The 27630-nt window shown below is 43.9% G+C and overlaps 1 protein-coding gene across 3 annotated transcripts; it reads left to right on the top strand.

Annotated features, from left to right (window-relative positions):
- The first annotated feature begins 376 nt into the window (after positions 1–376).
- Positions 377–27268, top strand: ASB14 (ankyrin repeat and SOCS box containing 14). Of its 3 annotated transcripts, XM_043520005.1 has the most exons (9): positions 377–501; positions 1380–1430; positions 2176–2312; positions 2413–2571; positions 4517–4762; positions 7471–7642; positions 14162–14705; positions 22710–22863; positions 23953–27268. In XM_043520005.1, exons 1-9 carry the CDS (start codon positions 377–379, stop codon positions 24129–24131), a joined length of 1767 nt encoding a protein of 588 aa, XP_043375940.1. In that variant the 3' UTR covers positions 24132–27268. The 3 variants fall into 3 exon arrangements, with proteins under 3 accessions (XP_043375940.1, XP_038264604.2, XP_038264605.1); XM_038408676.2 differs by lacking the exons at positions 377–501; positions 1380–1430; positions 2413–2571 and having other exon boundaries at positions 2117–2312; XM_038408677.2 differs by lacking the exons at positions 377–501; positions 1380–1430; positions 2176–2312; positions 2413–2571 and adding an exon at positions 2735–2878.
- The last annotated feature ends 362 nt before the right edge of the window (positions 27269–27630 follow it).

The following is a 27630-nucleotide window of genomic DNA, read 5'->3' on the forward strand; positions in this document are numbered from 1 at the left end:
TTGAAGCAATCCAGTTACTGCACCTGGTAAGTAACCTCTACTTTTTTTGCTTTCTGGTAGGTGGTGCCATAACATTAGCTATTTTACATGTTTGCTCTTTAAGAGGGCGGAAAGAACTATGACAAACCCCCGTACTGGAACATATTTCCTACTCTGAAGAGAACAGTTGACTGTCTTTGCAGTGTTTAAATCAAAGTACTGGCTGGGGGATTGTTTCTGATTTGTAACAATTCTTCGTATTTCTTTCAGTACCTAAGTCTTCTGTGGCTTCTGCTGTTTCTGGAAATCCACAATTAACCAGAAGATTTAAAAAACTGCCTCCTATCTAGAACTTTTTTTTCCTCGTTGCTTGTGATCCAAGTTATACAGATATAAAATGTCTAATTCTAAATATGTGAATGATGAAGACTTTGATGACATCCCCACCCAGAATGTTATTCAACAAAGCTTGCAGAATATCCGTAGAAATGAGACAGTTACAGATACTGCAGAGAGTGATAGGTAATAGTTTGCTGTGGAATATATTCTGGCAGTGTAACTGGGAGCTATGTTACAAACTATTACTATGTAATAGTCTATTTATGTTAGTATTTTTATATGTAACCCTGCACCATAATGCTTGCCATTGTAGACTGCTTGCTTAGTGTTATTAAGGTGCATATATAAGCTGCCTCTCCTTTTATATGTACACATAATAGAGGTGAACTGTTTGAAATTTTCCCAAGTGAAATTTGAGAGCACTTGAAACTAACTTGTTTGGGGGTTTCAATGCACATTTACACCACATTCATCAAAAGGGTGACTAAAGTTCACAAATCTTATATTTTTGTGCTTGTAGAAACCTGGAACTTCCAAATAACTCTTGGGAGGGAAAGAGGAGTGAATCCATGTAGACTGAAATTGAAGAATGTATTTATATTGTACTCTTTGAAAATTATTACATATGTGCTAAGAGTTATGGTTTATACTGGTAAAAGCTATAGCAAAGAAAAATACCTATGTTCTATGCAGCTATAACATGCAGTACAAACTATTTTTCTGTATTAAATTGAGTTCTAATTGTATGCTTATTCTTCATCGGTGGGATTTTTGTTACAAAGATTAGGAACTGTGATCAAGAGAATGTGAAATTCAGCTTCCTTTTCAAAGAGAATGTGTTTCATTAAGTCACAGTAGGTAACTAGTGCAAATTGGGAAACAGCAAATAAAACAAATAAGTAAATGATGTGAATATCTACTATTTACAAAACAAATCAAAATGATTCTGGTCTGTTATTAAACAGCAGATAGAGCATTTACTTATTTATTTTTACTTTAATAGCATGCATATTTTTCTCTTAACTGATATAAATTATAATTATTTTGTTCTGTTTGTGCAGATTCCAGTTTGTTATGAGAACAGAACATGGAAAGATAATCACAGCAATACGGGCAGTTAAGTACAAACACACAAATCATCAACGCTCTATTCTAATTTGATTGGTGTAGGAAGTTTTGTTAAGGACTGAGTAGGTTGCATTATTCCCCTCACTTTCTAAGAACTGAATACCCAGAATGATGTTTTGGGCTACTGGAGATTCCATCTTTCAGATGAGATGCAGAATTGAAGACCAGACCACTTATCAGTTAAAGATTCTGTGGCATTTTTAGCAAGAGTAGAGGTAGTAAAAGTAGTTTTTGAGTGTTATTCAAATTCTAGCTTAATTTTATTCTGCATACCTGAAAATTCATATATAGTTTCAGTTGGACAAGTTCCTTTGAGCTGTTCAGTAACTGTCATGTTCTATTTCAGAGGCAGCTGAATTTCAAATGTGTATACTATTTATTTCTTATTTGTATATTTATACTATTTATTTACTATTTGTATTATTGTAGCATAGGAGGCCTATTAAGCATTGATTATAAGTATTTTCTGATATATGCAGCTTCTGAAATGCTTTGGGAGGATTCATCTAGAGAAAATGAGCCCAATAAATCACTATCATTAGCTCTACATTCATTTAAATCAACCTTAGATAGAAAATTGTTTTGAGAAGCAAAGTTGCCAGTTCTGGCTGTAGTAATGGAGTTGGTGATACTCCAAATATTCCTTGATGTAAGTGGAGTCTAGATTTCAATTGTCTTGAACTTTCTGCTTTATGCTAAATAGTGTGATATGATTCTGATTCTATATACTGCAGGCCAAGAAGCAGTCTTGCTGAAGTTGATGAGGCACTGTTCTGCTTTTAAGGAAGCTGATCAGCGAGGCTGGCTTCCTTTGCATGAAGCTGCAGCACAATTAAACAAGAACATCCTAGAAATAACTCTGAAAGGTAAAGAGTATTCTGTGCTCCTCATTTGAAAGTTTTACTAAGTCAGTTTTGATGATTAGTTCCATTCCCAATGTGTGCTGTTCTCCTGGGTATCTTTCAGCTTCAGACCCCATTGTGTGGGAGCAGACCAGTCTGAAAGGGGAAACTCCTCTCTTTGTAGCAGTAGATAAATGCTTCTTAGACAATGTCCACTTTCTCCTGCTCAGTGGCTGCAACCCTAATGTTAAGAATGAAGAAGGAGATTCTTCTTTAGTTATAGGTAAATCAAATAATTTTTATGGTGGGGGGAAATTCTATTCATGTCTTCCATTGCATGAAAAATTTGTTTTGTATCTTGCAGTCTTTTGTTGTTGACTGTAAAGTCTGTAAAACTTTCAGTTTCCAGAATTTTGTATATTTCCATTGGCCAAGAGAAAGACAGAGCAATACTTTGTCATTTATTTTTCTTTCCAGTTGGTATCAATGCTTTAACTAAATCCCAATCCATTCTGAGGACTAACATGCACAAAAGACCAGAAATCCAGTTGAGGACCTGTCTATACTATTAAACAAGTTTCCTCAGACAGGTATGACTGTAGTGTAGATGAGCCATAACTAAACGACATATTAGGAATGAATCAGTTCAGATAAAATAAGAATTTGCACAATCTTTCCCTCAAAACTTGAACCACGCCTTTTTCTTTTCCAAGTTCAAAAGAAAGTTTAGTTAACTTTTTTTCAGAATCCCTGATTTGTGCTTGCTTTTGCACTTCTGGGGCCTGGCCAGGATTGGAAAATGAAGTGTTACTGTACTGTGGGAGAGTCCGTTTACACCTTTGAAGGTCTGAAAGTATCTCATAACTTTGGAGATTAACCACCTCACTTCTTCTAGTGATGAACAATAGATACTGCCTCTCTTCTAGCATCAGGGCTATTTGGTGATGTCTGGTGATTTTCTGCATATCAGGGACTTGTTGGCTACTAGAGCTCAGCTATTTCAGTCTCCAATAGGTGGAGAGTCAATATCTTTGACAGCTAAGTAGAAAATTTAAAAAATGGAGTAGGCTACGAAGTCCTATGGGAATTTCTAGGTCCACACCGCATATGAAATGTTGTGGACTCTTGCTCCAGTGTGCAATGAGCTGTCCCTTGCAGAATTACAACAAAGCTAACTTCGGCAGGATCTCCAGTGCTGGGGATTGCCCAAGCTGTCACATGTAAAGCAGACCCTGCAACTGCTTCTTACTCCCCAAAAAGGGGTTGAGAGTGAGAGGTAGCATTTTAAAAAGGGAAAACAAAGTTAAGAATTCCTTTCTCAAAGACTCCCTCAAAAGCAAGGAGGTCCAAATGATCCTCCTCTTCCCAAGGCACTCTACATGGCAAGGGTTCAGCAGTCTAGGTGGAACAAGACAGGTCCTCCCCTCAAAAAAGATTCATGTTGCTCATGTTGCTTCTTCTGACTTGATCCTAGCTACCACGAACAAGCAATGACCCTGCTGAAGGGGTGCTGGAACAGTTTTGTTTAGTGGTGGTCCCAAGAGCCATTGAACCAAACTGTAAATCCTGTTTATCATGGAAACTACTTCAAGACAGGAGGTGCTGCCACACCCCCAGCACCCCTACTGCCAGCACCTATGCCCTGCTGTCTGAACCTTAGAAGGGTGCTATGAATTTCTTGAGTGTGCTCAGAAATTCACATGCTTGGAGTGGTTGTTTTCCTCCACAAGGGCCAAGGAACGAGAAAAGTGAAGAAAAAACATTGTGTAACATCCAAATCCAAGTGGATAAGCCATATAGTCAGGGAAACTTGCTTTCAAAGCCAACTACACTAGAAAGACAGTTTCATCCTTGGCTGAGAAGGTGTACACCTCTCTAATGCAGCCACCTGGGTTACATGTTCTCCGCTATATAACTTGTAGTATTTAGAGAATGTAACATATCAGATACTGCATCATTTGGTAAAAGTGCTGCAGGCAACTGTGGGGCACTAACCTCCCTCCTCTGTATGACACTACTCTGCTTTTTAATGGTATAGAAGATCACAGAGATGGAGGGAAGTGTTCCCCATCTATTAATTCTCTTTCTTAGATATCTCTGTGTATAAATAGAAAAGCTGAAAGCAGAGTAGAGGCTCTCCTGGGCAATAGCACAACAGAAACAATAGTGTATAGAATATTGTTAAATAATATTTTTAAATAGCTGATGTTTCACCTATTATCTTACAGCAATTAAACATGATTTATATGAAATTGCCTCTCTGCTGATAAGGTTTGGAGCAAATGTAAACTTGCAGTGTGTCAATAAGAGGACAGCTTTACATGAAGCAGCCAGACTAGGCAGGAAAGATATGGTGAACCTTCTGCTTTGTTTTGGAGCTGATCCTGATCCCCGCAGTGCATATGGGCTCACTCCCCTCGCACTGGCTGCGCAGATTGGGCATACAGAAATTATGGAAATTTTACTGCAAAAAGGTGAGAATTTATATACAGTTTTGTTTTTTTGTTTTTTTTTACAGTTCATTATGTTGGTTTAATAACTGGTGGTTGTCAGAAAGATCCCACGAAGTTTTTATTCTTCAGACTAAATAAGGGGTTGAAATTGCACAGCCATGTGTGTTGGCAGAAAATTAATGATTTCAAAATGTGAGTAAATTAATCCCCCTCCCATTAAGGGCATGAATAATTGTCTGTGCGGTAGCAAAGTAGAATTGCTAGCTCCCCTGTCAGCACAATATTACCTTACCAAAATAAGGTTTTGAGTGGGAAAAAAAACCTTGTGACATTCTTACTGCTAACATAGTGGACAGATATTAATATATACAACCTAGTATATAAATTGCTGGTTTTATTTGGAGTGTTTTAGAATGAATTACAACAGTCACTTTGTATGTTCAAGGGTATTCACGTTAGCACATAGGAATGACTTTTTCTGCACAGTATCCTGTTTTTGTTTGGTCACTACAGTACATCTTTAATCACCTGAAGAACTTAACTCTTACAAAATACATGACAAGCACAGTAGTTAAGAATTGTTGGTGTGATTACATAATCTACTAAATTTCAATATTCTTCTAAGACATCCATACTACATTATCTTTTCAAATCATTATTATTTCTACCCAGATCCCTTAAGTCTTTCAAAAGTTTTGTGGTTAGAATGCTATTAAACTAATCATCATATGACATGCACATATAACATTTGTTACTCAAGGGATACCTCCAACTAAAGGAGTTTTGTGACCAAGCAACATAAATGCATAAACACAACACAATGGCATTTTTTAAATATATTCCTTCCCAAAGAGAACTGTAGGCTAAATCTACCAGGCCTTTGTTTACAGTTACAGAGACCATGTTCATTATGAGTTTACAGTCTTCAGCTAACACTTCATCCTGTGGCCTAGACTGTATTAAGCTGAAGATGGGGGAAGAGAAGATAATTGCATTTTCTTTTCCTCTTGATTGCCATTAACTTTGCCATGAAAAAAATGTAAATGTCATGTTAATGGGCCACTTCACTTTGAATGGTCCCTTGCAATATTTATGCTAAACAATCTGTACCACATGTATTTAGCTGTAGCACTCTGACTACATTTCCCAGACCTGAAGAAGAGTTCTGTATAAGCTCAAAAGCATGTCTCTCACCAACAGAAATTGGTCCAATAAAAGATAATTATCTCACCCACTCTGTCTCTTTAAACATCAGGATTTTATTCTTAAAACAGTAACTTTTGTTTCTCCTTCATAATGTTGTTTCCACAGATCTACACTGTAAACGCATGTCTCTGGCCTTGTCTACTTGAGAAAATGTTGCAGTATTTAAACTGAACCACTAAGACAGAGATTTAACCATTACTAGCTGGCGTATGACTTGTGTTTGCACACACCAACCACAAAGTTGTGATCAGCATTGTGTCAGCTAATGAAAGCATTTCCAATCATGCTTAAATAAAATAGTATTTACTCATGTAGACAGGCCATCTCTGGAAGCGAGTGAGACACTTTGGGGTGGAGGGTTTTATCCCCCTTTGTTCTGTAATACTGGAATAAAGGGGATGCATGCAGTCCCCCACAATCTAACTGCCTTGAAATGGGTTCCATCAGCATGTGATAGGGCACACACTATCACAGTGTATATCTGCAGAGGCATGGGAGTTGTGGGGGGCAGAGGCCAGCAAAAGCTCTCTGTGAATGAGGGGGAACAAAGGGAGCTACTGAGACTCAGTGAGGAGGGTGGAGAGGTGAGGGGTCAGTTCCAAACTGTGAAGGGCATCTTTGCAGTTCTTCAGTGGCTGGTGCCCTGTGCACTGAACACCCTCTCTGTCCCTGCCCATGTGTTAGTGCCCTGTCTCCCAGTCCACCCTGGTACATGTGACCCTGTCCCTTCCCTGGGCCAGGTGCCTCTGCTGGGACCTGCAGTGGCTGGAAGGCAAGGAGAGAAGAGCTGTTCCTACCTGCTCCCCAGCAGCAGGCCTGATCTCCTGCACTGCAACAGCCACTCCAGCTCTTCCTCTGGATCTTGGTCTTGCCACTGCCTCCGACCCCCATGCCAGCCAGGTCCCACTCTCACTTTTACAAGATACAGTGGCGGGTGGAAGCATACATAAGCCCCCCTCCCCAATATTTCCATTGCAGTGGCAATTCCCCCTCCCCCAAGTTCCTCAACCCCTGGCAGAGGCACTATATTCAAATAATATTTGATAAGTGAGCCTTTTTCAGTTTATGACCTCCATGTCTTTCTGTTGTAATGAAATGTATCTCACTCTGTTTCAGGTCTCTATTCTGTTGCTTTGTACATATTTAATTTACCCCTACATATGTTTGTTCTCTGCTGAATTAATTGCACTGTGTTTAGTCCTAAAAACAACTACTCATGTAACAGAATAACATGCAAAGCAATCTTCTAATTATGGTGTTTCATTATTATGAAGATTTATATTACAATAATGCATAAAGAGTTTGGGGCCTTATTGCACTAGGCAATGTACAAACACATAGAAAGTTAAGGATGCTACCTCAAAAGATTTATAGTGAGAGAAAACACTGGCTATTGCTCTAACATTTATGTTTCATGAAGAGTAGAAGTCACAGTTCTAAAGCAATTGGGAAGTTAGAGATACTAGTTGTTACTGGATATTTACAGTAGTTGCTGTGAAAACCCTTGTTCCTTCTTCCCCTAGGTGCTGATGTCCTTTCACAGGCAGCTGATTGTGCTTCCATATTATTTGAAGCTGTTGGAGGAGGAAATCCAGATTCACTGTCTCTTTTACTAGAATATGGAGCTGATGCCAATGTGCCAAAACACACAGGTCACTTACCTATCCATAGAGCTGCATACAGAGGACACTTTCTGTGAGTTGAAATGAAATAAATATTTGAAAAGTAAGAATGAATAATGATAAATAGGTTCTGCAAAATACGTACATTTAAAGTTTATACAAAACTTCATGAGTCTTCAGTGCCTGAATGTATCAAGCCAGTCCAGATAGGCTCTCCACTTGCTTCATTTGGGGGGAAACATTTAATCCCTTACATTTCCTCCTGCGTCCTTCATAAAAATTCTTATTCTTCTTTGAATACTGGTCCCTATGCATAGTCACTGTGGAGCAAACACGTGCTCCATGCACCACGATTGGAAATTCTTCAATATCAATGTCCATTTGGTCCGCAGCTGTGCCACTTTGTGCTGTGAACTAAGGACATAAGAGGTGACACAGAAACAACCACCACTCCGGTTCCTTTTCTACTGCTCACGCTCTGGAGCGGAGCCCTCTTATGTCTACAGCCTTCTAGCTTCATCAATCCATTCTCTGTAAATAGTTGTATTAAGTTTTACTGGTTAGTTAGTAGATTCTTAAGTTGTAGTTAGTTAGCAGAGGTCAGGTTCCCACCACCACCATTTTTATTCCCCGAGCATTTGGGGCACTTATGCCCAAGGTCCCAGGCTTCAAGCCTGGCCTTGTCTGGCCTCCTGTCTTTCCAGTTAGCAGTCTGCAGGAGAGTTGCCTCTACTGCCTAGGGAAATCTTACATCCTGTCAAAGTGTGAGATCTGCTACTCTGTCCCTGCTCATGCGAGTGCTCCACCACCACTGTCCCGTCTCCAGACCCAGCCATCTTTCAAGAACTCATTTTGAAAGGATGATTGAGAGATGTCAACTAGTCTTTGCAAAACTACTCTCTTCCCCCTTTTGGTAACTGTCTAGCCCAGAGGTGGGCAAACTACGGCCCATGGGCCACATCTGGCCCAGCCCCTGAGCTCCTGGCCTGGCTCGCCCCCAGCTCCTCCCCTTCTGTTCCACCTCTCCTGCGGCCTCAGCTCACTTCACCGCTAACGCAATGCTCTGGGTGGCCGGGCAGCACAGCTGCAGAGCCACGGCCTGACTCAGTGCTCTGTGCTGCATGGTGGCGTGGCTGGCTTTAGCTGTCCTGGTGCTCTGGGCGGCACAGCTGTAGCACCACCAGCCACCGGAGCTTCAGGCAGCACGGTAAGGAGCAGGGAGCGGGGGGGTTGGATAGAGGGCAGGGGAGTTCGGGGTGGTGGTCAGAGGGCAGGGGTGTGGATGGGGGTGGCGGGTCAGAGGGCAGGGAACAGGGGGGTTGAATGGGAGCAGGGGTCCTGGGGGGCAGTCAAGAAGGAGAGGGGGGTTGGATGGGGTGGCGGGGGGCAGTCAAGAAGGAGAGGGGGGTTGGATGGGGCACAGGTTCCTAGGGGCAGTGAAGAATGAGAGGAGGGGATGGATGCGTCGGTGGGGGGCAGTCAGGGGTGGGGGTTCCAGGGGCAGTCAGGGGACAGGGAACAGGGGTGGGGTTGGATGGAGCAGGAGTCCCAGGGGGCAAGAAGCAGGGGGTGGGGGTGGTTTGGATAGGGGGCGGGGGCCAGGCCACGCCTGGTTGTTTGGGGAGGCACAGCCTCCCCTAACAGGCCCTCCATGCAATTTTGGAAATCCGATGTGGCCCTCAGGCTAAAAAGTTTGCCCGCCCCTGGTCTAGCCCATTTACTTCTGATGTGGCAGCATCTAATTTCAGGGAAATTAGTCTTAGACATCTCAATAGGCTATACCATTGAGTTCCTGTCTACCTCTTCTCCAAAATCTCCCTTCCTATCCCTCTTCAGGGACCTCTCATAAGAGGTTTCTCCAGGAGGAAGTGGACTCCCTAATCCACCTAGGTACCTCCTAGGCACCAGGGTAAGGGCTTTTACTCAGGTATTTCCTAACCCCAAGAAAGAAGGGGAGTTGCAGACCCATTCTGGACATCAGGCAATTGAATGCCTTCATCTGTCACTCAAGATTCAGGGTGATTACCCTGGCTTCTATGATCCCCTCCCTGAGTGAAGGCTACTGGTTTGTGGCTCTTGATTTAAAGGGCTTTTATTTCCATATAGATATCTACGTGGTGCATGGGAGATCCCTGTGTCCCATGGTAGGCTCAAAGCACATCCTGTACAAGGTGCTGCCCTTTGGATTTGCAGTGACGCAAAGGATTTTTTACAAAGGTCATGATGGTAGTGGTAGCGTACTAAGGCTGGCAACACCACCATATATTCACCTGTCTAAACAACGGGCTTCTCAAGGAATGGCCATATAAGGAGGTGCAAATAGCAATTCTGCCCTGCTCGACCTATGCCACTCCTGAGAACTTCAAGTAAACATACGAGAGTCCACGTAAACACCCACAATGACTAGAACAATTATTGGAGCAGTGCTAGACTTCCATGCAGCCAGAGCCTACTTCCCTCAAGACAGATTCCTCATGATTAGAGACCTCAGTATCCAGCTTTGCCTCAGTCATCAGATGACAGTGCAATCATACTTGGTTTCCTAGGACCATGACGGCATCCATCTATGTGACTCCCTTTGCTGGGTTTCACCTATGCAGTCTCCAGACTTAGCTACAAGGGTCTATGTTCCAAACAAGGACTCCTTTGACAAAAGAATCAGACTTCCTCTCACTCTCTGAGCATCTCTCATCTACTGGGAAAAGAGGGACAATGTTTGTGTGGTGGTTCCCTTTACTCCCAGCCCACCCATAAAGGTAATCATGATTAAGGCTACGATTTGGTCACAGAGATCGCAGAAGTCATGGAATCCAGGACTTCTGCGACCTCCATGACTTCAGCCAGGGTCCTGCCAGGACCCCTGCCACCTGGAGTGGTGGGGGTTCCCCGCAGCTTCCCAGTCCCTGTGGGCAGTGGGGGATCTCTGGCAGCTCCTCAGCTACTGCTGCCAGCGGGGGAATCTCCCCTAGCTCCTCAGTCCCCACGGACAGCAGGGCATCCCCAGCAGCTCTCCAGTCCCCACAGATGGATGGATCCCCCGCCTGAGGTGGAATCCCCCAGAGCTTCCCAGTCCCAGCTCGCAACCACGGGGCAGCTCAACCTTCCCGTTTTGTCATGGACATTTTTAGTAAAACTCATGGACAGGTCATGGCTTCTGTAAATTTTTGTTAATTGCCTGTGACCTGTCCGTGACTTTTACTAAAAATGTCCATACAAAATCGTAGGCTTAATCATGATAAATGCATCCCTATTAGGCTGGGGATGTATAGCTCAGGGCTCTGGACTCCATAAGAGGCCACAAATCACATTATCCTTCTCAAGCTTTGAGCATTCCACAGAGTGTGCAAGCAGTCCCTGCACTTCAACCATTGCACTCATATCCAGCTCAGGTCAGACAACATGACCACGGTTTAATAAATAAACAAATGGAGGAAGCAAGGTCCACACCACTCTGCAACTCTGGAACTGGTTCACCCAGCATCAAACGTCCCTGTCTGCAGTGCACCTGCGGGGTTTAGGAACTTCCTAGCAGACAGCCTAAGCAGGCAATGTCACAAAGATGTGAGTGGGAACTCTAATTGTCAGTGATGCAATGGATTTTTAACCATTAGGGATTCCCATCTTGTGACCTCTGTGCAGCTTAGGAAACCAAAGTCTTCAGTTTATTGCTCTCAGGATGCTCAAGGGTCCTGTTCCGGAAGGGATGCCTTCGTAGTGCAATGGTCAGACCTGTTGATGTTCAAGCCTCAGCTGAGGATGCTTCCTTCAGTCCAGCAATCCTGTGATCTGTGGCAAGAGTTCTTTCTTGCACCCAACTCCTCAACAAGTATTGCTTGGGAGTCTCCTACAGTGAATACCCATAGGGACCAGCACTCGTACAAGAAAGGAGGGGAACTTACCTTGTAGTAACTGGAGTACTTGGAGATGTGTGGTCGCTATGGATATTCACGACTCACCCTCCTTCCCTTCTTCTTTGGATAACTCGTGGTAGACTAGGAACTGGGGAGGTGGTTGGACCCTACTGCCTCTTACGCCCTCAGCTTGCAGCATGAGCTCGTGCAGGCATGGACCAGTGGACGCTGCTATTGAGGGACTTCTGGTCCTGGGTGCATGGAGTGCATGTGCACCTACTGCAAATACCCACATCTCAAATAACTCCAGTTACTGTAAGGTGCTATTGAGGGACTTCTGGTCCTGGGTGCATGGAGTGCATGTGCACCTACAGCAAATACCCACATCTCAAATAACTCCAGTTACTGTAAGGTAAGTAACTTTCCCTTATTGTGCTCTAACTGGATGGTCAGGTGAGTTAGGCCAGAGCTGTTCCACATTCTCTCCTGATATACCTGCAGAGAGGAGGACCAGATTCAAAAACAATTGCACTTGGTGCTTTAAACACATTAAACTGTCACACATACCTGTGGAATAAGGATCACTTTCTGTAATAGAGCCGGACTCACCTGGCGGTGCCTCCTGCTGGTTGTCCTTGGGAATTAGCTCGTCAGCTTCTGGAGTGCCCTCTGCCATCTGGTGATCTGCCTTACCGCCGGCCCCAGTCCCTCCCAGGACCCGGTGCCTCCTCCCACGGGGGTGCTGCCCCCTGGCAGTAAACCCCAACAATCCCTGTGGGTCTCCCCTCCCCAGGGAATCCCCACCCACTACCCCCACCTCGCCTCAGTCTTGGCTACTGCCAGTGATGAGCTGCCAAAATCTTAACGGGTTCCCTCCTCCCCCCACGAGGGGGTCGTTGCCCACCCCTGCTCCCGGGGACTCCTGCCCCATCCAACCCCCCCACATTCCTTGATGCCCCCCCAGGACCCCTTCCCCATCCACCCTCCTCCCCTGTCCCCTGACTGCCCCCAGAACCGGGCAAGAGGGTCTCGTGGGCCACCATAGTGGGTGCACACCCCACCCCTAAGAGCCAGAGGCACCTGCTGGGGGGAAAGGTGGAGAGTCCCGGAGGTGCTTACCTGGGGCAGCTCCCAGGAAGCATCCGGCAGGTCCCTCTGACTCCTAGGGACAGGGGAGAATAGCTGGGGGGGAGCAGGGGGAGCGACCGCTCCCCCCACTGATCACATCAAAAGTGGCGCCTTAGGCGCCAACTCCCTGGGTGCTCCAGGGCTGAGGCACCCATGGGGAAAATTTGGTGGGTGCAGAGCACCCACCGGCAGCTCCCTGTCCCACCCCGGCCCCAGCTCACCACCGCTCCACCTCCGCATCTGCCCCTGAACGCACCGCCCGGCTCTGCTTCTCCGCTCCCCCCCACCGCTTCCCATGAATCAGCTGTTCGGCGGTAAGCCTGGGAGGGCTGAGAAGCAGGCGGTGGCTTCACACTCAGGCCGAGGGTGGCGGAGGTGAGCTGGAGCGAGGAGCGGTTCCCCTGCACCCTCCCCCCGCCCGGGTTACCTGCTGTGGCGCGGGCGGCCCTCCTCGCGCCCCCCACCCCAGCTCACCTCCACCTCCCTGGGCCTGAGCACGAAGCCGCCGCTTGCTTCTCAGCCTGCCCCAGCTTCCCGCGTGAACAGCTGATTCGCGGGAAGCCTGAGGGGGCGGAGAAGCGGGGAGGGGGCGGTGCATTCAGGGGAGGAGGCGGAGCGGAGGTGAGCTGGGGCCAGGGGTGGGGCACTGCCGGTGGGTGCTCTGCACCCACCAAATTTTCCCCTTGGGTGCTCCAGGGCTGGAGCACCCATGGAGTCGGTGCCTAAGGCACCACATTTGGCCAGTTAAGTTTAGAAACCCTTTTAGAACTGGTTGTCCCTCGCCGAACAACCAGTTCTAAAAGGGCTTCTAAATTTAACAACCGGTTCTAGCGAACCGGCTCCCGCTCACCACTGGCTACTGCCCGTCATCGCTTAGCTCGCTCCCTGGGGCAGACTGCAGCCTGACTGGGGCTTTGCCCAGCTGCGGCCATTTCCCCAATCAGCCTAACTTTTCTTGCCCTCAGCCCTGGCTCTCTCCCAGGGCTGGCTTTTAAGCCCCACAGGGCAGGAGCGGGTAACCACCCTGCTACACCTTACTTTTACAGATTGGGAAACAGAGGCAGTGGAAGGGTTGGGTTGCTTACAGTCATACAACTATTCAGTGCCCAAGTCAGGAATAGAACTTGATGTCTTCGGTCCCAGACCACAGCTTTTAGCTACTAGTAACACTGCATTGTGGTCAACAAAATAGGGGCTCTCCCACTTTCTGTAGGTTACAGAAGAGTGGTCTCTACAGACTTCTCCAGACTGATGGGATGGAGAAGTTCTTCTCTAAGGGGTCATGATATCATTCCATTAGCTAAAAAATGGGGAAATGGAATGTTCCTGAAAGACAAGAGGGAAAGACATAATATTTGATGCTTCGTCCAGTAGTTTGGAAATCTGTAGGAGTCATAGCTGGTTATCATGTAATTGTCAGAGGTTAAGGCCAGTGCAGATGTGTAGTATGCCAGGATACTAGTTTGGTAGTAAATGAACAACACTGTAAGCAAAGCAGAACACAATTCTGTAACCCAGCTAAGATGCATGTAACAAAGACTGCAGCACTGAGAAACTCAAAGTTGGTACCAGAGAATAGATAGATATATATTCCTTCTTTTTTCTTTCTCCAGAGCTTTAAAGCAATTAGCTTCAGTTACTGATTATGCTGCCATTAAGGAGAGTGGGATAAGTCCAGTTCACTCAGCAGCAGCAGGAGCACATCCTCAGTGCCTTGAGTTTCTCCTCAAATCTGGGTTTGATGCCAATTTCATGTTGCATGAGAGGGTTTGCAAAGGCTATGATGATCAGAGGAAATCAGCTTTATATTTTGCAGTCTCAAATGGGGATATTTGCTCAACTCAGCTGCTTCTGGATGCTGGAGCCCTGCCAAATCAAGACCCCATTAAGTGCCTCCAGCTAGCCTTGAGAATGGGTAACTATGAGCTAATCAATCTACTGCTTCGGCATGGGGCCAATGTAAATTACTTCTGCAGAGTGAATACGACGCATTTCCCCTCAGCTCTGCAGTATTCTCTAAAAGATGAAATCATGTTACGAATGTTGCTGAATTATGGGTACGATGTGTACCGCTGCTTTGATTGTTTTCATGGAGACAACATTCATTCCCCATATGCCTTTGAAGGATGGACTCCTTCTGTTATCAAAGACAACATGGTAAGTACTTCCCTAGGAATTTTATTTCGCTGTTTTGCTGCCACTATTCTTCTAGAAATTAAATAAATTTACTTTTTATTGATGTGTTATAATGAAATATAGCTTGCTAATATAGCATGTTTGGGATTAAAGTACTATATAGACTTTATATATAAAGGAAGTAGTAGACAGAGTTCTGAAGACAAGTTGTTGTAGTAAATTTAAATATGAAGCCTTGTTTATGATAACAGATTATTACAATAAAATAGTTTTAAAGGATCAAAGTCCAGACAATGTGAATTATGTGAACTGTATAAGTGAATGTCAGTCTGGCTACCCTAAAAACAGCTTTTATCCATGAACTGATAGTATAGAGCAGACAAGAATATAGTTCACACCTGATGATCCAATATGCAGATTAAAAACAAATATATGCAGAAAAGTCTATTTTAAATATGAATTGCAAAGAAAATATATTCTTCTTTGAGTGATGGTCTCTATGTATATTCCACTGGAGGTGTGCACACCCTCCAGGTGCCTGAGACCAGAAGATTCAAGCTTGCAGTGTTGTCTGTGCCTGCACCCTTCTTCTCCTCATGCTGCAAACTGAGGGCATCAGAGGTGGTGCGTATGGACTGCCTTTCCAGTTGCTTCCTGCAGCCCGTGGTCTGAGGCAGAACTCTTTTGCTAGCTGTAGCATTAGTTAGCACTCTTCTACTTCTGTTTGTAATTATCTATAAATAGGTATTAGATAAATAGTTTTTATACTTAGTGTAGTTTTAAGGCTTGTCTACATGAGGACACTTCAAAAATTAATCTGAATGAACTAAAGGTATGAATTAAAAGTGGGTTAATTAAACTGCACTAAAGCCCTGTGTGGAGATTCGCACTCAGAATTAAAGTGGCCTTATTTCATTTTAGCTTTGGGTTTTTTTACAATGAACATTTAGTTTGTGGGAAACTGAAGTATGACTCTACCCCGTACTAGCCTGCTGCAGACTAACTGTCCATGTAGACTCTGCTTATCCTCATTAACAGTTTGTTAGCTTGCTTTGATCCAGTCCATTTCATAGAGGCCTAGATCAAAGTGAACTGATGGACTGTTAATGCACATCAGCAAGGTCCACATGAACAGCTAGGCCTTGTCTACATTGCTCCTTTACAGCGCTGAAACTTCCTTGGTCAGGGATGTGAAAAAATACACCGCTGAGCAATGCAAGTTTCAGTGCTGTAAAGTGGCAGAGTGGAAAGTACACCAGTGCTGGGAGAGGGCTCTTAGAGGGCTGGGGGAGAGCAGCGCTGGGAAAAGCTCTCTCCCAGTGCTGGAGCCACGACTACATGCTTTAATGTTGGTAGTGAAGACATACTCTTAGTCTGCAGCAAACTAGTGCAGGGTAGATTCAAACCCCTGTTTGTCATTAACAAATTGTTCATGTAAACAAGTCCCAAATTCATTTTGGAAGTGAATTAAGCTAAAACGAATTAAGGCCACTTGAATTCTCAATGGGGGGGGGTCTATATAGGGGTTTAATGCAATTTAGTCCACTTGTAATTCACACCTTTAGTTAATTCAGATGATCTTTCCTGAATGTATCTGTGTAGACAAGCCCTTACCAGTTCAAGGCTTAGGGAGTCCTCTTCCTATTCAAACCACTTCTTCCTCCATAGTATGCCCAGGATCCCATGATTCAAAAAGTGTGCATTTTGCCCTCAGGCCGTTCCAGTCAGTGATGACCACCTCAAGTGTCTCTACTGCCTCAGGGAAGCCCACATCCCTTTGAAGTACAGCGTTTGCTGATCCTTTCATAGCCAAACCTATCAAGCTCTTGAGTATATACTTTGAAGATTTATAATGGATCATGCTTTGAGGCCCCAGTCTGATCCTGGCCTATCAGACTCCCCTGTACATTGGACAGAGGAACCAAGAAGTGCCCTCTAAGTATGGTGGTCTCTGGCTTTGGGACTGATAGTAAATTAAAGGACTCTTCCAAAGAGGGACATGAAGAGAGTAGTAAACACTAGCTGAGAAATAAGAAGGCCTCTTTTCTGACACCCTCCAAGTTGGGTGAGATTCTGTGCCTCAGAATGCATCAAATGCATCTGATGAAGTGAGCTGTAGCTCACGAAAGCTTATGCTCAAATAAATTTGTTAGTCTCTAAGGTACCACAAGTTCTTTATTCTTTGTGCCTCAGTATGGAAGTCTGAGGAGCTCACAAGAAGCACAGTACCATTCCCCGGCTCTGAAGGGAAAAACACCCCAAAACAGATGCTAACTGTAGGAGCAGGACCATCCCTGGTACTGACTAGGGAAAAACAACAGTGGACGCCTTGTACACTGATGCTACTGATGCACCGTGAAAAGGAGTTGCCAGAACCAAAGACTGCAATGAGACTGATACCACTGGTGCCATGGAAAGAAAGAAGCTCCGTCCACTCTCTTGCTTCAGGGGATAGATAGTAATGTCCACAGGGGCAGTGTATCTACATGGAGCCAGAACCCTGATTCTATTGGAATCAATCCTGACAAGGGAGGTGCCTACACCATTGGTCCAGGACATGCATGAAACAGAGAGCCACTCACCAGTACGATCTGCAAATTGGGATATAACTCCTCCCATAGAACCAGCTCCTCTCCAGCACGGGAAAATAATTTTATTCAAAATCATTCCCAAGAGGAGAGGAGGCTTGAGACCCATTCTGGATCTCAAACAGTTGAACATTTTAATCTCTCCCATGAGGTTCAGGATATTTATGCTGCCTCCATAGTTCCCGCACTGAACAAAGGCAATTGGCTTGATTTAATTCACACATCTTGATTTAAAAGATGCTTATTTCCACATAGACGTTACCCTGTGCACAGGAGATTCCTGAGATTCACCATGGGCCAGGACCACTACCAATACAGCGTGCTCTTGGCCTCACAACAATGCCAAGGGTATTCACAAAGAGGCTATTGGTGGTGGCAGCCCACCTCTGCTGCCAGGACTCATCAGTGTTCCCCTTCCTCAATGATTGGTTCCTCTCATCAAATGGTACAGAGGGCAACCATATCTCTACTCAGTCTCCTACACTAATTGGGGCTTCAAGTAAAAATAGAAACATCCATTTTAATTCCCACTTCACAGGATATAGACTTTATTGGGGTGATCCTGGACTTTCAGTGCCAGAGCATACCTACCTCATGGTTACAGTCAGTTCATGAAGCCTGCCACTATTTCCTACCCTTCATTCAGAGCTTGCATATCCAAATCACACCTGACAACAGAGTACTACATCAACAAGGGGAAGCAAGGTCCACTGCTCTTTGCACAGAAACAGTCAATCTGTGGAACAGGTGTATCTGCCACCATATCACCCTCTCAGCAGTGCACCTCCCAGAGGTATACACCATGTTAGCAGACAGTCTCAGCAGGCACTTCTCTAGGGATCACGAGTGGGAGCTACATGAGTTGGTAGCACAGAACATATTTCAGCAGTGGGGTTTCCTAACCTCTTTGCATCTGAGAAAAACAGGAAATGTCTGACCTACTGCTCCAGAGGGGACACATTTCTAGTTCAATGTTTGGGCCCACAGACATGCGCCTTCCCACCCATTCCTTTCTTACCTTGAGTTCTGAGGAATATCAAGCAAGAGGAAGCATTAGTAATATTGCTTTCTCTCAAGTGGCCAAGACAATTCTGGCTTGCCAGCATTCTCCAGACATCAGCATGTCCATCTGTATCCCACTCTTCCTGGACCTGTTCACCCAGGACAGAGACAAGCTCAAACATCCCAAGCCAGCATCCCTCCACCTAACAGCCTGGCATTTGAATGGATGACAAACCTAGAAAAGGCATGTTTGGAGGCAGTACAATCCATCCTTAGGATTCTACAGGGAAGTGCTGCATAGCAAAGTGAGAAATATTTTCGATCTGGTGCCAACGCCACCTGATAACCCCAGAGAGTTATCAAATGATAATCCCTGCCATTTTGGACTACCTTCTCTCCTTAAAAACTTCACTCCCTGCAGGTGTATTTAGCAGCTGTCAGCGTACCTTTCACCCATCCTGCTACAGTATGCGTTCTAAAGGATCGTCAGAACTTGTCTTCCAAGCATGAAACTATCTCGATATGGTAGTCCTAGATGTAGCCCTATCAGCATTAAAAAAGGCTCTTTGAACACTCACCTTCATGCTCCTTAGTCCACCTATCAATGCAGGTTGCCTTTCTGGTTGCCATCGCCTCAGAGGGTAAACGGGGAGGCCCTTATTGTGATCTGCTTTATGCAATCTGCCAGAGGTTTCCCTGATTTCCCAATTTCCCTGAGATTATGCCCAAAATTCACTCCCAAAGTAATCTCGGAATTCCATCTAAAGCAACTTGCTCGTTTTCATCCCCTAGGCAAATGCCACCAGGGAAAACTTGATTCTCTGGATGTCCATCAAGCTTTGGCAATCTACCTGCAAAGGACTAAATCCTTTAGGAGATCACCTAGGCCAGTGGTTTTCAAACTTTTTTCCTGGGGACCCAGTTGAAGAAATTGTTGATGTCCACGACCCAACGGAGTTGGGGCAAAGGGGGTGATGGCTGGGAGGTGGGGCTGGGAATGAGGGGTTTAGAGAGTGGGAGGGAGCTCTGGGTAGGGGGTTGGGGTGTGAGAGGGGGTCAGGGCTCTGGGCTGGGGATAAGGGGTTTGGGTGCAGGAGGGGCTCTGGGTTTGTGGGGATCTCTGGGTTGGGGCTGGGGGTTGAGGTACAGGAGGGGTCAGGGCTCTGGGCTGGGGCCAGGGATGAGGCATTTGGGGTGGAGGGGCTCTGGGTTTGGGGGTTCTCAGGACTGGGGCAGGCGGTTGGGGTGCAGACTTACCTCCGGTGGCTCCCAGTCAGCAGCGCAGCTGGGGTGCAGAGGCAGGCTTCTTGCCTGTCCTGGCACCGCAGACCATGCTGTGCCCTGGAAGCGGCCAGCAGCAGGTCCAGCTCCTAGGTGGAGGTGTGCAAGCAGCTCCGTGCGGCTCTCGCCTGCAGACATCACCCCCCCTCTCATTGGTTCCTGGCCAATGGGAGTGTAGAGTCAGTTCTCTGGGGCAGGGGGAGGCTGCACGTGGAGCCCTGTGGCCCCCCGGCCTAGAAGCTGTACCTGCTGCTGGCTGCTTCTGGGGCGCAGTGTGGTGTCGGAACAGGTAGGCATTAGCCTGCCTTAGCTGGGCAGCACCGGTGATGGCACTCTTAAAGTCCTGGTCAGTGGTGCTGACCAGAGCTGCTCGGGTCCCTGGATGGTGAGCAAGGCAACCCAGTGTCCTACATGCCACAACCCAGTATTGCAGTAGTTCCCAAACTAGGGACGCCGCTTGTTCAGGGAAAGCCCCTGGTGGGCCAGGCCGGTTTGTTTGCCTGCCGCATCCTCAGATTCAGCCGATCACAGCTCCCAGTGGCCGTGGTTTGCCGTTCTCGGCCAGTGGGGGCTGCAGGAAGCAAAGCAGGCCGAGGGACATGCTAACCGCCACCTCCCGCAGCCCCCATTGGCCTGGAGCGGTGAACTGCAGCAGTGGGAGCCACGATCGGCTGAACCTGCGGACATGACAGGTAAACAAACCGGCTCGGCCCGCCAGGGGCTTTCCCTGAACAAGCGGCGCCCCTAGTTTGGGAACCACTGCAGTATTGGGTCATGACCTGAACTTTGAAAAACACTGACCGAGGCTGTGTATATCCTTTATGGAATGTATGAGAGGGGAAGCAATCTCTTCTCAGACTTTCCAAATGGATTTTGGGCTGCATACTGCTTTGTTACAAGTTAATTGCAATTCCTCCCCCACAAGGTGTGATGGCCCTCTCGACTAGTGCCCAATCTGTATTAGTAGCCTCACTTTGCAGAAGTTCAGCTCCTGGAATTCTGTGAGGCTCTGTTCACAAATGGGACTCTGTTCACTCCTTCAGTAGATCATTAAGCCATGATGCAAACTGCTACAGTTGATGGATCCTTCAACAGGGCAGTCCTCCAATTGGTGGTAAGCAAGGGTCCTTGCATCCTCCTCCTCTTCAATGAGTACTGTTTTTGAGTCACCCATAGTGGAATACACATAGGGATTATGTATACACATATACATATGTATACACATAGCGACTGTGTACACTTTGGAATAGACATAGGGACCATCACTTGAAAAAAAAATGTTATTTACCTACACTTCTTTGAGTTCTTCAAGATGTGTGGTCTTTATGTGTTGTGACAGGGTCAGGCCAGCTGACTACAAGAGAGTGGTCAAAGGTAGATACATTAGTTTCAGGTTAAGCAGGTCCCATATCCCTGGGTAAGATAACGGGACTATTCCAGAACACTCAGGAACTTTCTAGAACTAATTAAAGCGGGCAGGTTAATTAGTACACCTGTAGCCAATCGGGAAGCTGCTAGAATTAATTAAAGCTAATTAGGACACCTGGTTTTAAAAGGCTCTATTTCCAGTTAGTGAGGTGTGCGTAAGGAGCTGGGAGTGAGAGGACGTGCTGCTGGAGGCCTGAGGAGTACAAGCATTAACAGACATCAGGAGGAAGGTACTGTTGCAAGGACAAAGAAGGTGTTGGGAGGAGGCCATGGGGAAGTAGCCCAGGGAGTTGTAGCTGTTGCGCAGCTGTTCCAAGAGGCACTCTAGACAGCTGCAGTCCACAGGGCCCTGGGCTGGAACCCGGAGTAGAGGGTGGGCCCGGGTTCCCCCCAAATCTCCCGACCCCTGACCCAACACAGGAGTTTCCACCAGAGGTGAAGGTCTTTGAGCTGGTCCCTGATCCAGATCAGCAGAAAGTGCGGGGATTATTCTTAGTCTTTTTTCCCCATGCTGGTTAGTGATGAGGTTATCTGAGTGAACAGCAGATTTGAGCCATAAAAGTGGCCAAACTGAGGGCTGCCATGAATCTCTGAGGCGAGCAAAATCCGCCAATAAGTGCAGGACCCACCACGTTAGAAGAGGAGCTTTGTCACAGTGTATTCCACTACCTCGCCTCCTTCCCCTCTGCTGTAGATCCTTATGTTAGGGCTACTCATAGTCAAAAGGCAACTGGAGAGGCAATCGGTCCGCCCCACTCCATATGCCCTCATTTCAAAACACAAAGAGGAGAGGGACACAGGAATGGAGCGACAGACACTTCTAGCAAGAATCTTTTGGTTTCAGGCACGTGGCGCGCACGCACACCCAGGATGGAATACAGTTGGGGACCATACAGCTAGAAGAATTCCAGTTACTGTACACGGTTTTTTTTTTGCCCTTTACTACTTATTTATAGTTTTATATTAGAAGTATTAGGACTTTCTTTGCTGGAAGAGTTTAGCAAAAACCATGATATCACTTGAAATGGAATGCCACAAAGCTGTAGCCGAAGCTGCCACTATTCCTGTGTCCAAACATTGTGATTTAGGAGGGAGGAAGACCTGCAATACAGGCAACTGCTTTATCTGACATTACAATTCAGGCCTTGCAATGATCATGCCAAAGAAGGCCTCTAACAAACAGAGCAAACCGTGAACTGGCAGTTTTTGATATTCAAATACAGGTTAAAAATACACCCACTTGATGCAATCTTTATGAATTGTAAAGGACTAAAACAAAAACATTTTTTCTAGCTTCACAGCTCATCTTTACATTTTTCAGTACAATACAAATGTAACATCTCACACTACAAGTGTGGGCGCACAGTTACCATATGTGCGGTTCTAAACCCTTTTCCTTATTGTAATGTAACAAACATGCACTGACGTGTACATTTTAAACTCGCTGGTTGAACCTTCGCTTCCATGTAACTTTCACGATGGCTTCAAGCTAGTTGAGACTGAAAACTTAAAGTGACTAGCCAGTAGTTTTTCACATTCTGTTTGAAGACTTATGTGAAGCTTATTACAACCAATCCAACCTCGGAGTGATTCAGCACTCACTCGCTCCTGGCTTTTCTTTGGGGGTTTAATTGTTTATGTCCTGCAGAGGAATTTGAAAAGGGGAAATGAGTCACAGAAAAGTTGAATGCTATACTCTTAAATATGCTGTTTTTTCCTCTCTTAGTTCTGTGAAGTGATAACGCTGTCGTGGCTGAAGCACGTAGCTGGAAAAGTAGTGCGAGTGATGCTAGATTATGTTGATCATGTTAACATCTGCTGTAAACTGAAAGCAGTTCTCAAGGAACAGACACTATGGCCAGAAATCAATTCCATTTTGAGTAAGTGTCAGGTGTTCAGAGTTTTGAAACATCCAAAATACTAGATAACGCTACTTTTTGGCTTGTTTATTTTCTGTATTATCTTGGCACCATTGGACCAGATCCTCAAAGGTATTTAGGTGCCTAACTTTTATTGATTCAATGGGAGTTGGGCCCTGACTTACCTTGGAGAATCTGAGCCAGCGTTGTCTTGTCCTGCCATCCTTATAACAAAAATCAATTAAAGTTCAGCCTGAAGTAAAATTTCCAAATACAGTAGGCCTTGGAAGTTTGTGATAATAATATTACTAAGTCACATCAGTAAGAATATGTATCATTTTGGGTGGCTTGGAAGTTCCCTAATTACAAAGCAGCAGTAGAATATACCTACTGTAACTTAAATGCATGCAGAGGGCGTCCATACAAACATATACTTAATGTTGCTCAAGACTAAAAGTTTTTTCCTATACTATCGCTGCTGCAACAAATTCAGGTCTTTATATGAAGTAATTCAGTCAACTGGCTGTTTCTTTCAGATTAGATTATTTTACTTTAGGCATACAGAGCTGTTAGCTAATCTGGCCTGGTCATTTTTTCCCCCAAGTAGCTGCAAGTGCAGTTAAAAAAATAGAGGCAAGGATGACTGCTATGTAATAGGGAAAAGTTCACACACAGTAACTGCTCCCTGTAGTCTTTTTATTGCTCTCTCACCTCTGTGCTGTACAGAGACAACAGACAACTCCTTTATGCTTTAGGCCTAAATTACCCTCTGTCAAACTTTTTCTTCAAACTTAAATTATTTTGTGTTTAAAGCTTAGATTCACAAAAACTAGGCTAATGCCTCAGTTCATTACACTTGCAAATGTTACTGCGTGGTGATCACTTAAAAAAGGCCAGATCCTGATACCCTCATCATGTTGGGTAGCAGCTTACTTCAAGGAAGCGCCTGTGATTTCAGTGAGCGTGTTCAGAATTAATATACTATGCAACAAGTGGTAGGGAATCAAAATCTGACCAAAGTTTCTGAAATGTTGCTTGCGGCTTTCATGCAAAAGTGAGTATATTGTTGTTTGTTGTTTGACTGGTAAAAGACACTTTTTTTTTTAATAGCAAATCCACGTTCTTTGAAACATCTTTGTCGTCTGAAGATTCGGAAATGCATGGGTCATTTGCATCTGCGTTGTCCTGTCTTCATGACATTCCTTCCACTGCCTAAGCGGTTGAAAGAATATATACTGTACAAACAATATGATCTTTATGGACAAGGAAACTTGATAGGAACTCACTAACCCAATTGCATAGAATCACAGTCCTATATTTTTGAGAGAGGATGCAAGTGGACAAAGACTATTGTGTGCAATTCTTTTTCTTTACTGGGATTTTAGCTTCTAAAAACCAACAAGTCACGTTGGTGAATTTTTCTGGATAAAAATAAAGTATAGTACAGAATAAGTATTAGAAACCCAACATGTAGACGTTATAGCAGAAAAAGCATCCAGAATTTAACAGAAGCAATTACAGGTAATGGCAATATAATTTTAAAGTTATCTAGCATCAATGCTTAGGTCAGCATTTTCAAACAACATATAGAATGGGAAGTGTCCTTCAAGACAGGTGGGTCAGGTTGTAACCAGGAGTTCAAATTCTTCTCCCAACTCCTTTGGGCTGCAACTCTTGATTATACTTCTACATCCTGCTTCTGGTTGGATCAAAGTTCTGTCCTAACAACCTATACGGTGGTATTTCAATTTCTCACTAGAACCAGCAAGAGGCAGAGGCTTTCTTCTCCCCCTGCTCCCAACCAAGAAGAGCGGGGAGGAAGATGAAGTTGTTTGACAAGGTTTTGACTCTTCAAGGCTTATTTCATCCAATTAGCCAATCCCCACTTTTAAACACTGAAATGGGGTTAATGGCCATTGCATTCTTTTTATAAACAGTCACTCAGTAGTGAAACATTAGCAGAGTTTTTTTATTAGACATTGCTTTCCTGCTAGATAAGGTAGTTCCACCTCTCATTCTTGGTATTTAAATGTCTTGTTACCATAGTAATTAAGTGCTGCTCTACATATAATATGATCTAGAGCAATCTTTTTTTCTTCTGAAAAGTTATTTATAAGGATGTCCTCAGATGTTCAGAATATATTTTCGCCCAGCTCCCTCAATTTCCCACCTATTGCCATATTTGGGGGACAAGTTTAAAGAGTATTGGTTGAATTTACTTTGTATCACATGTGGCATTTGAGTACCATCCAATGCAATGTTAATGCAGAACTTGGAAATGTAAAATGTGAATTATGATTAGACCCTGTGGGTGATAAAATGGAGACCCTTTTCCTGGTGGGACTTGAACATTTCAAAAGAGCACATTATTGGATACTGTTGTCTGGTCAGTCACTGCTTATAAGAGGAAAAGGCAATGCCACTATACACTGAATGCTTTGTATACAAATTATGAATTTGTACTTTAATACAGTACAGTACATAGCTAAACATTACAAACCCTTAAATTTCTCCAAGCTAGGAAGAGTTTCAGGTGTACAAAATACTGCAGAAGAAACAGATATATAAAAATGAGCAGTTCAATAAACGACAGGCATTTATTTTTTTCATAATCAAGTTTATATTCAGTTAAGTACAGATTTTTATTTATACATGCATCTGTATCACTTCAGTTACATAATTCAAAAGTCCATTTTCCCCTCAAATCTATAAACTTTATAAAATACAGATTGAACTAGTATCTTGTGACTCATTGCTTCTTACACGGTGCCTACTCAAGTACTGAACAAAACTAATAAGCAGGTGGGAAATATGCATTAATATCTGTATTAATGGGTCTGAACTGATCAGGTTGTGCTGGTTTAACTTCTGTACCCATCATTTCTGTTCATTAACCTAACCACAGTTCTTTAGAAAGTACTATGCATGCATGCGAAAAAACAAACAAGATGTGAATTAAAACACCAGCTAATGTAACAAGGATGTTTTCTTTGACTGTTCAGACTTCCGTCGCTGCAAAAATAAATCAGCATAATTCCCCTCTGTTTTGATTAAACATAGCTGGGTAACATTCCTGAATTACTGACAGAATCAAAATACATTTTGACAACATAGGGCTTTAGCTATTTGTGAAATTGTATATTTAATGAGAAAAAAACAAAGCCATATTAGTAATGTGATTTTTTTTGGAGGCAAGCATTAGAGTCTAAATTTTTTTTAAATTAAGTCTAATTCAAATAAAGATTACTGTACAAAGCAAACTTTGAACCTTTTATTAGTGAACTCAAATTAACTGAAGCCCTAGCTAACAAGTCTATATTTGAGTTTAAACCAACTATCAAATTGATACTAGGCATACTCATTTGAGATGAGTGCTTTAATACAAATATTCAGGGAAATTTTTATAAGACTCTTAAAAACATTGAAAAATTACTTATACAGCACTAGAACAGGACCAATCTAGTTTATGGTAAGATTTTGACCAATCCACTACATTATAAAATCACCTGACTATATTTTACAAAATCCCAGGTTTGCATATAAACATTATGGAACACCAATGCAGGCACAATGGCATAGTGACAATATTTTCATGCCCAATTAGACATCACTATATGCACAAGAAAATTACCTTATTGCCTCTAAAGAAATTTTGGGGGTTGGAGTAAACGAGAGATTTTGTGAAAAAGAGCAAGGTAGGAAAGACAAAGTAAGAAGGGTCAATTATAACACTGGACAATGCGTCTTTCCTGAATTCACTGAATATATGAAAAAGTTCTCTCAAGAAAACTGAGTAAGATGCAGGCAATGACTGTCTTTTTGTTTGTATGTGAATTATAAAGGAATTCACTTGTAGGAGTTGTGATTAAAGAAAGATTACACATTTATTCTCTCACTTATAACAAATGCTTAAGGGTTTTTTTTCCCAGGGGGAGCATTGGAATACAGTGCGTACTGTGAGATGCGGAGTCATTAAAACAAACAAAACTCCTAAAGTCTATCTTAAAATTAGGCAAAAGTGAAAAATAGACTACCAGCAGTTCAGGAGAGACTTTGTTTAATGTTTGAGATGAGATTATTAATCATGAATTAAACAACCCTACCTCCTTCTTAAACTCTGTGCAAATGTCAATTCTAATTTATAAAAACTAAGCATACACATAGGGCCAAGTCCTACTTATTTATATGCAAGCATATCTAGAGTAAATTCACTGAATACTCTATCTCTAGAATTACTCTGAATTTACACATGTAATTGAGCACAATCTACTAGATTTCAGAAAAGGAAAAGAGCAGCTAATGGCTATTGTTAAAACACGAGTCAATGCCAGCCTCATGATTAGGGACAATGTTTCATGTGATTTTCTCTTCCAGACCTCAGAAACAATGTAATAGACTACTTTATCTTAGCTGACTGCATTCAGTTTCTGAGGGGACAAAACCGTGGACCTTTTAAACTTAATTAGAATGGCAGTGTCAAAAGAAAAACTTTTCATGACTATGTTGGAGATATACACACAGTATAACACAATGCATTACATAACCACAAAAAGAAAAAGGAGTACTTGTAGCACCTTAGAGAGTAATAAATTTATTTGAGCATAAACTTTCGTGAGCTACAGCTCACTTCATTGGATGCATGTGGTGGAAAATACAGTGGGGAGATTTATATACACACACAGAGAACAGGAAACAATGGGTTTTATCATATACATTAATTGTATCCAGTTTGCAAATTAATTCCAATTCAGCAGTCTGTCATTGGAGTCTGTTTTTGAAGTTTTTTTT

This window comes from Dermochelys coriacea, chromosome 7 (assembly GCF_009764565.3).
Source record: "Dermochelys coriacea isolate rDerCor1 chromosome 7, rDerCor1.pri.v4, whole genome shotgun sequence".
In the NCBI taxonomy this organism is placed as follows: domain Eukaryota; kingdom Metazoa; phylum Chordata; order Testudines; family Dermochelyidae; genus Dermochelys; species Dermochelys coriacea.

Coding starts and splice junctions, on each gene's coding strand:
- ASB14 (XM_043520005.1), top strand. CDS start 377: ATGTCTAATTCTAAATATGTGAATGATGAAGACTTTGATGACATCCCC. Junction 1,431..2,175: donor AAGATAATCACAGCAATACG/GGCAGTTAAGTA, acceptor GATTCTATATAC/TGCAGGCCAAGAAGCAGTCT. Junction 2,572..4,516: donor AGATTCTTCTTTAGTTATAG/GTAAATCAAATA, acceptor ATTATCTTACAG/CAATTAAACATGATTTATAT.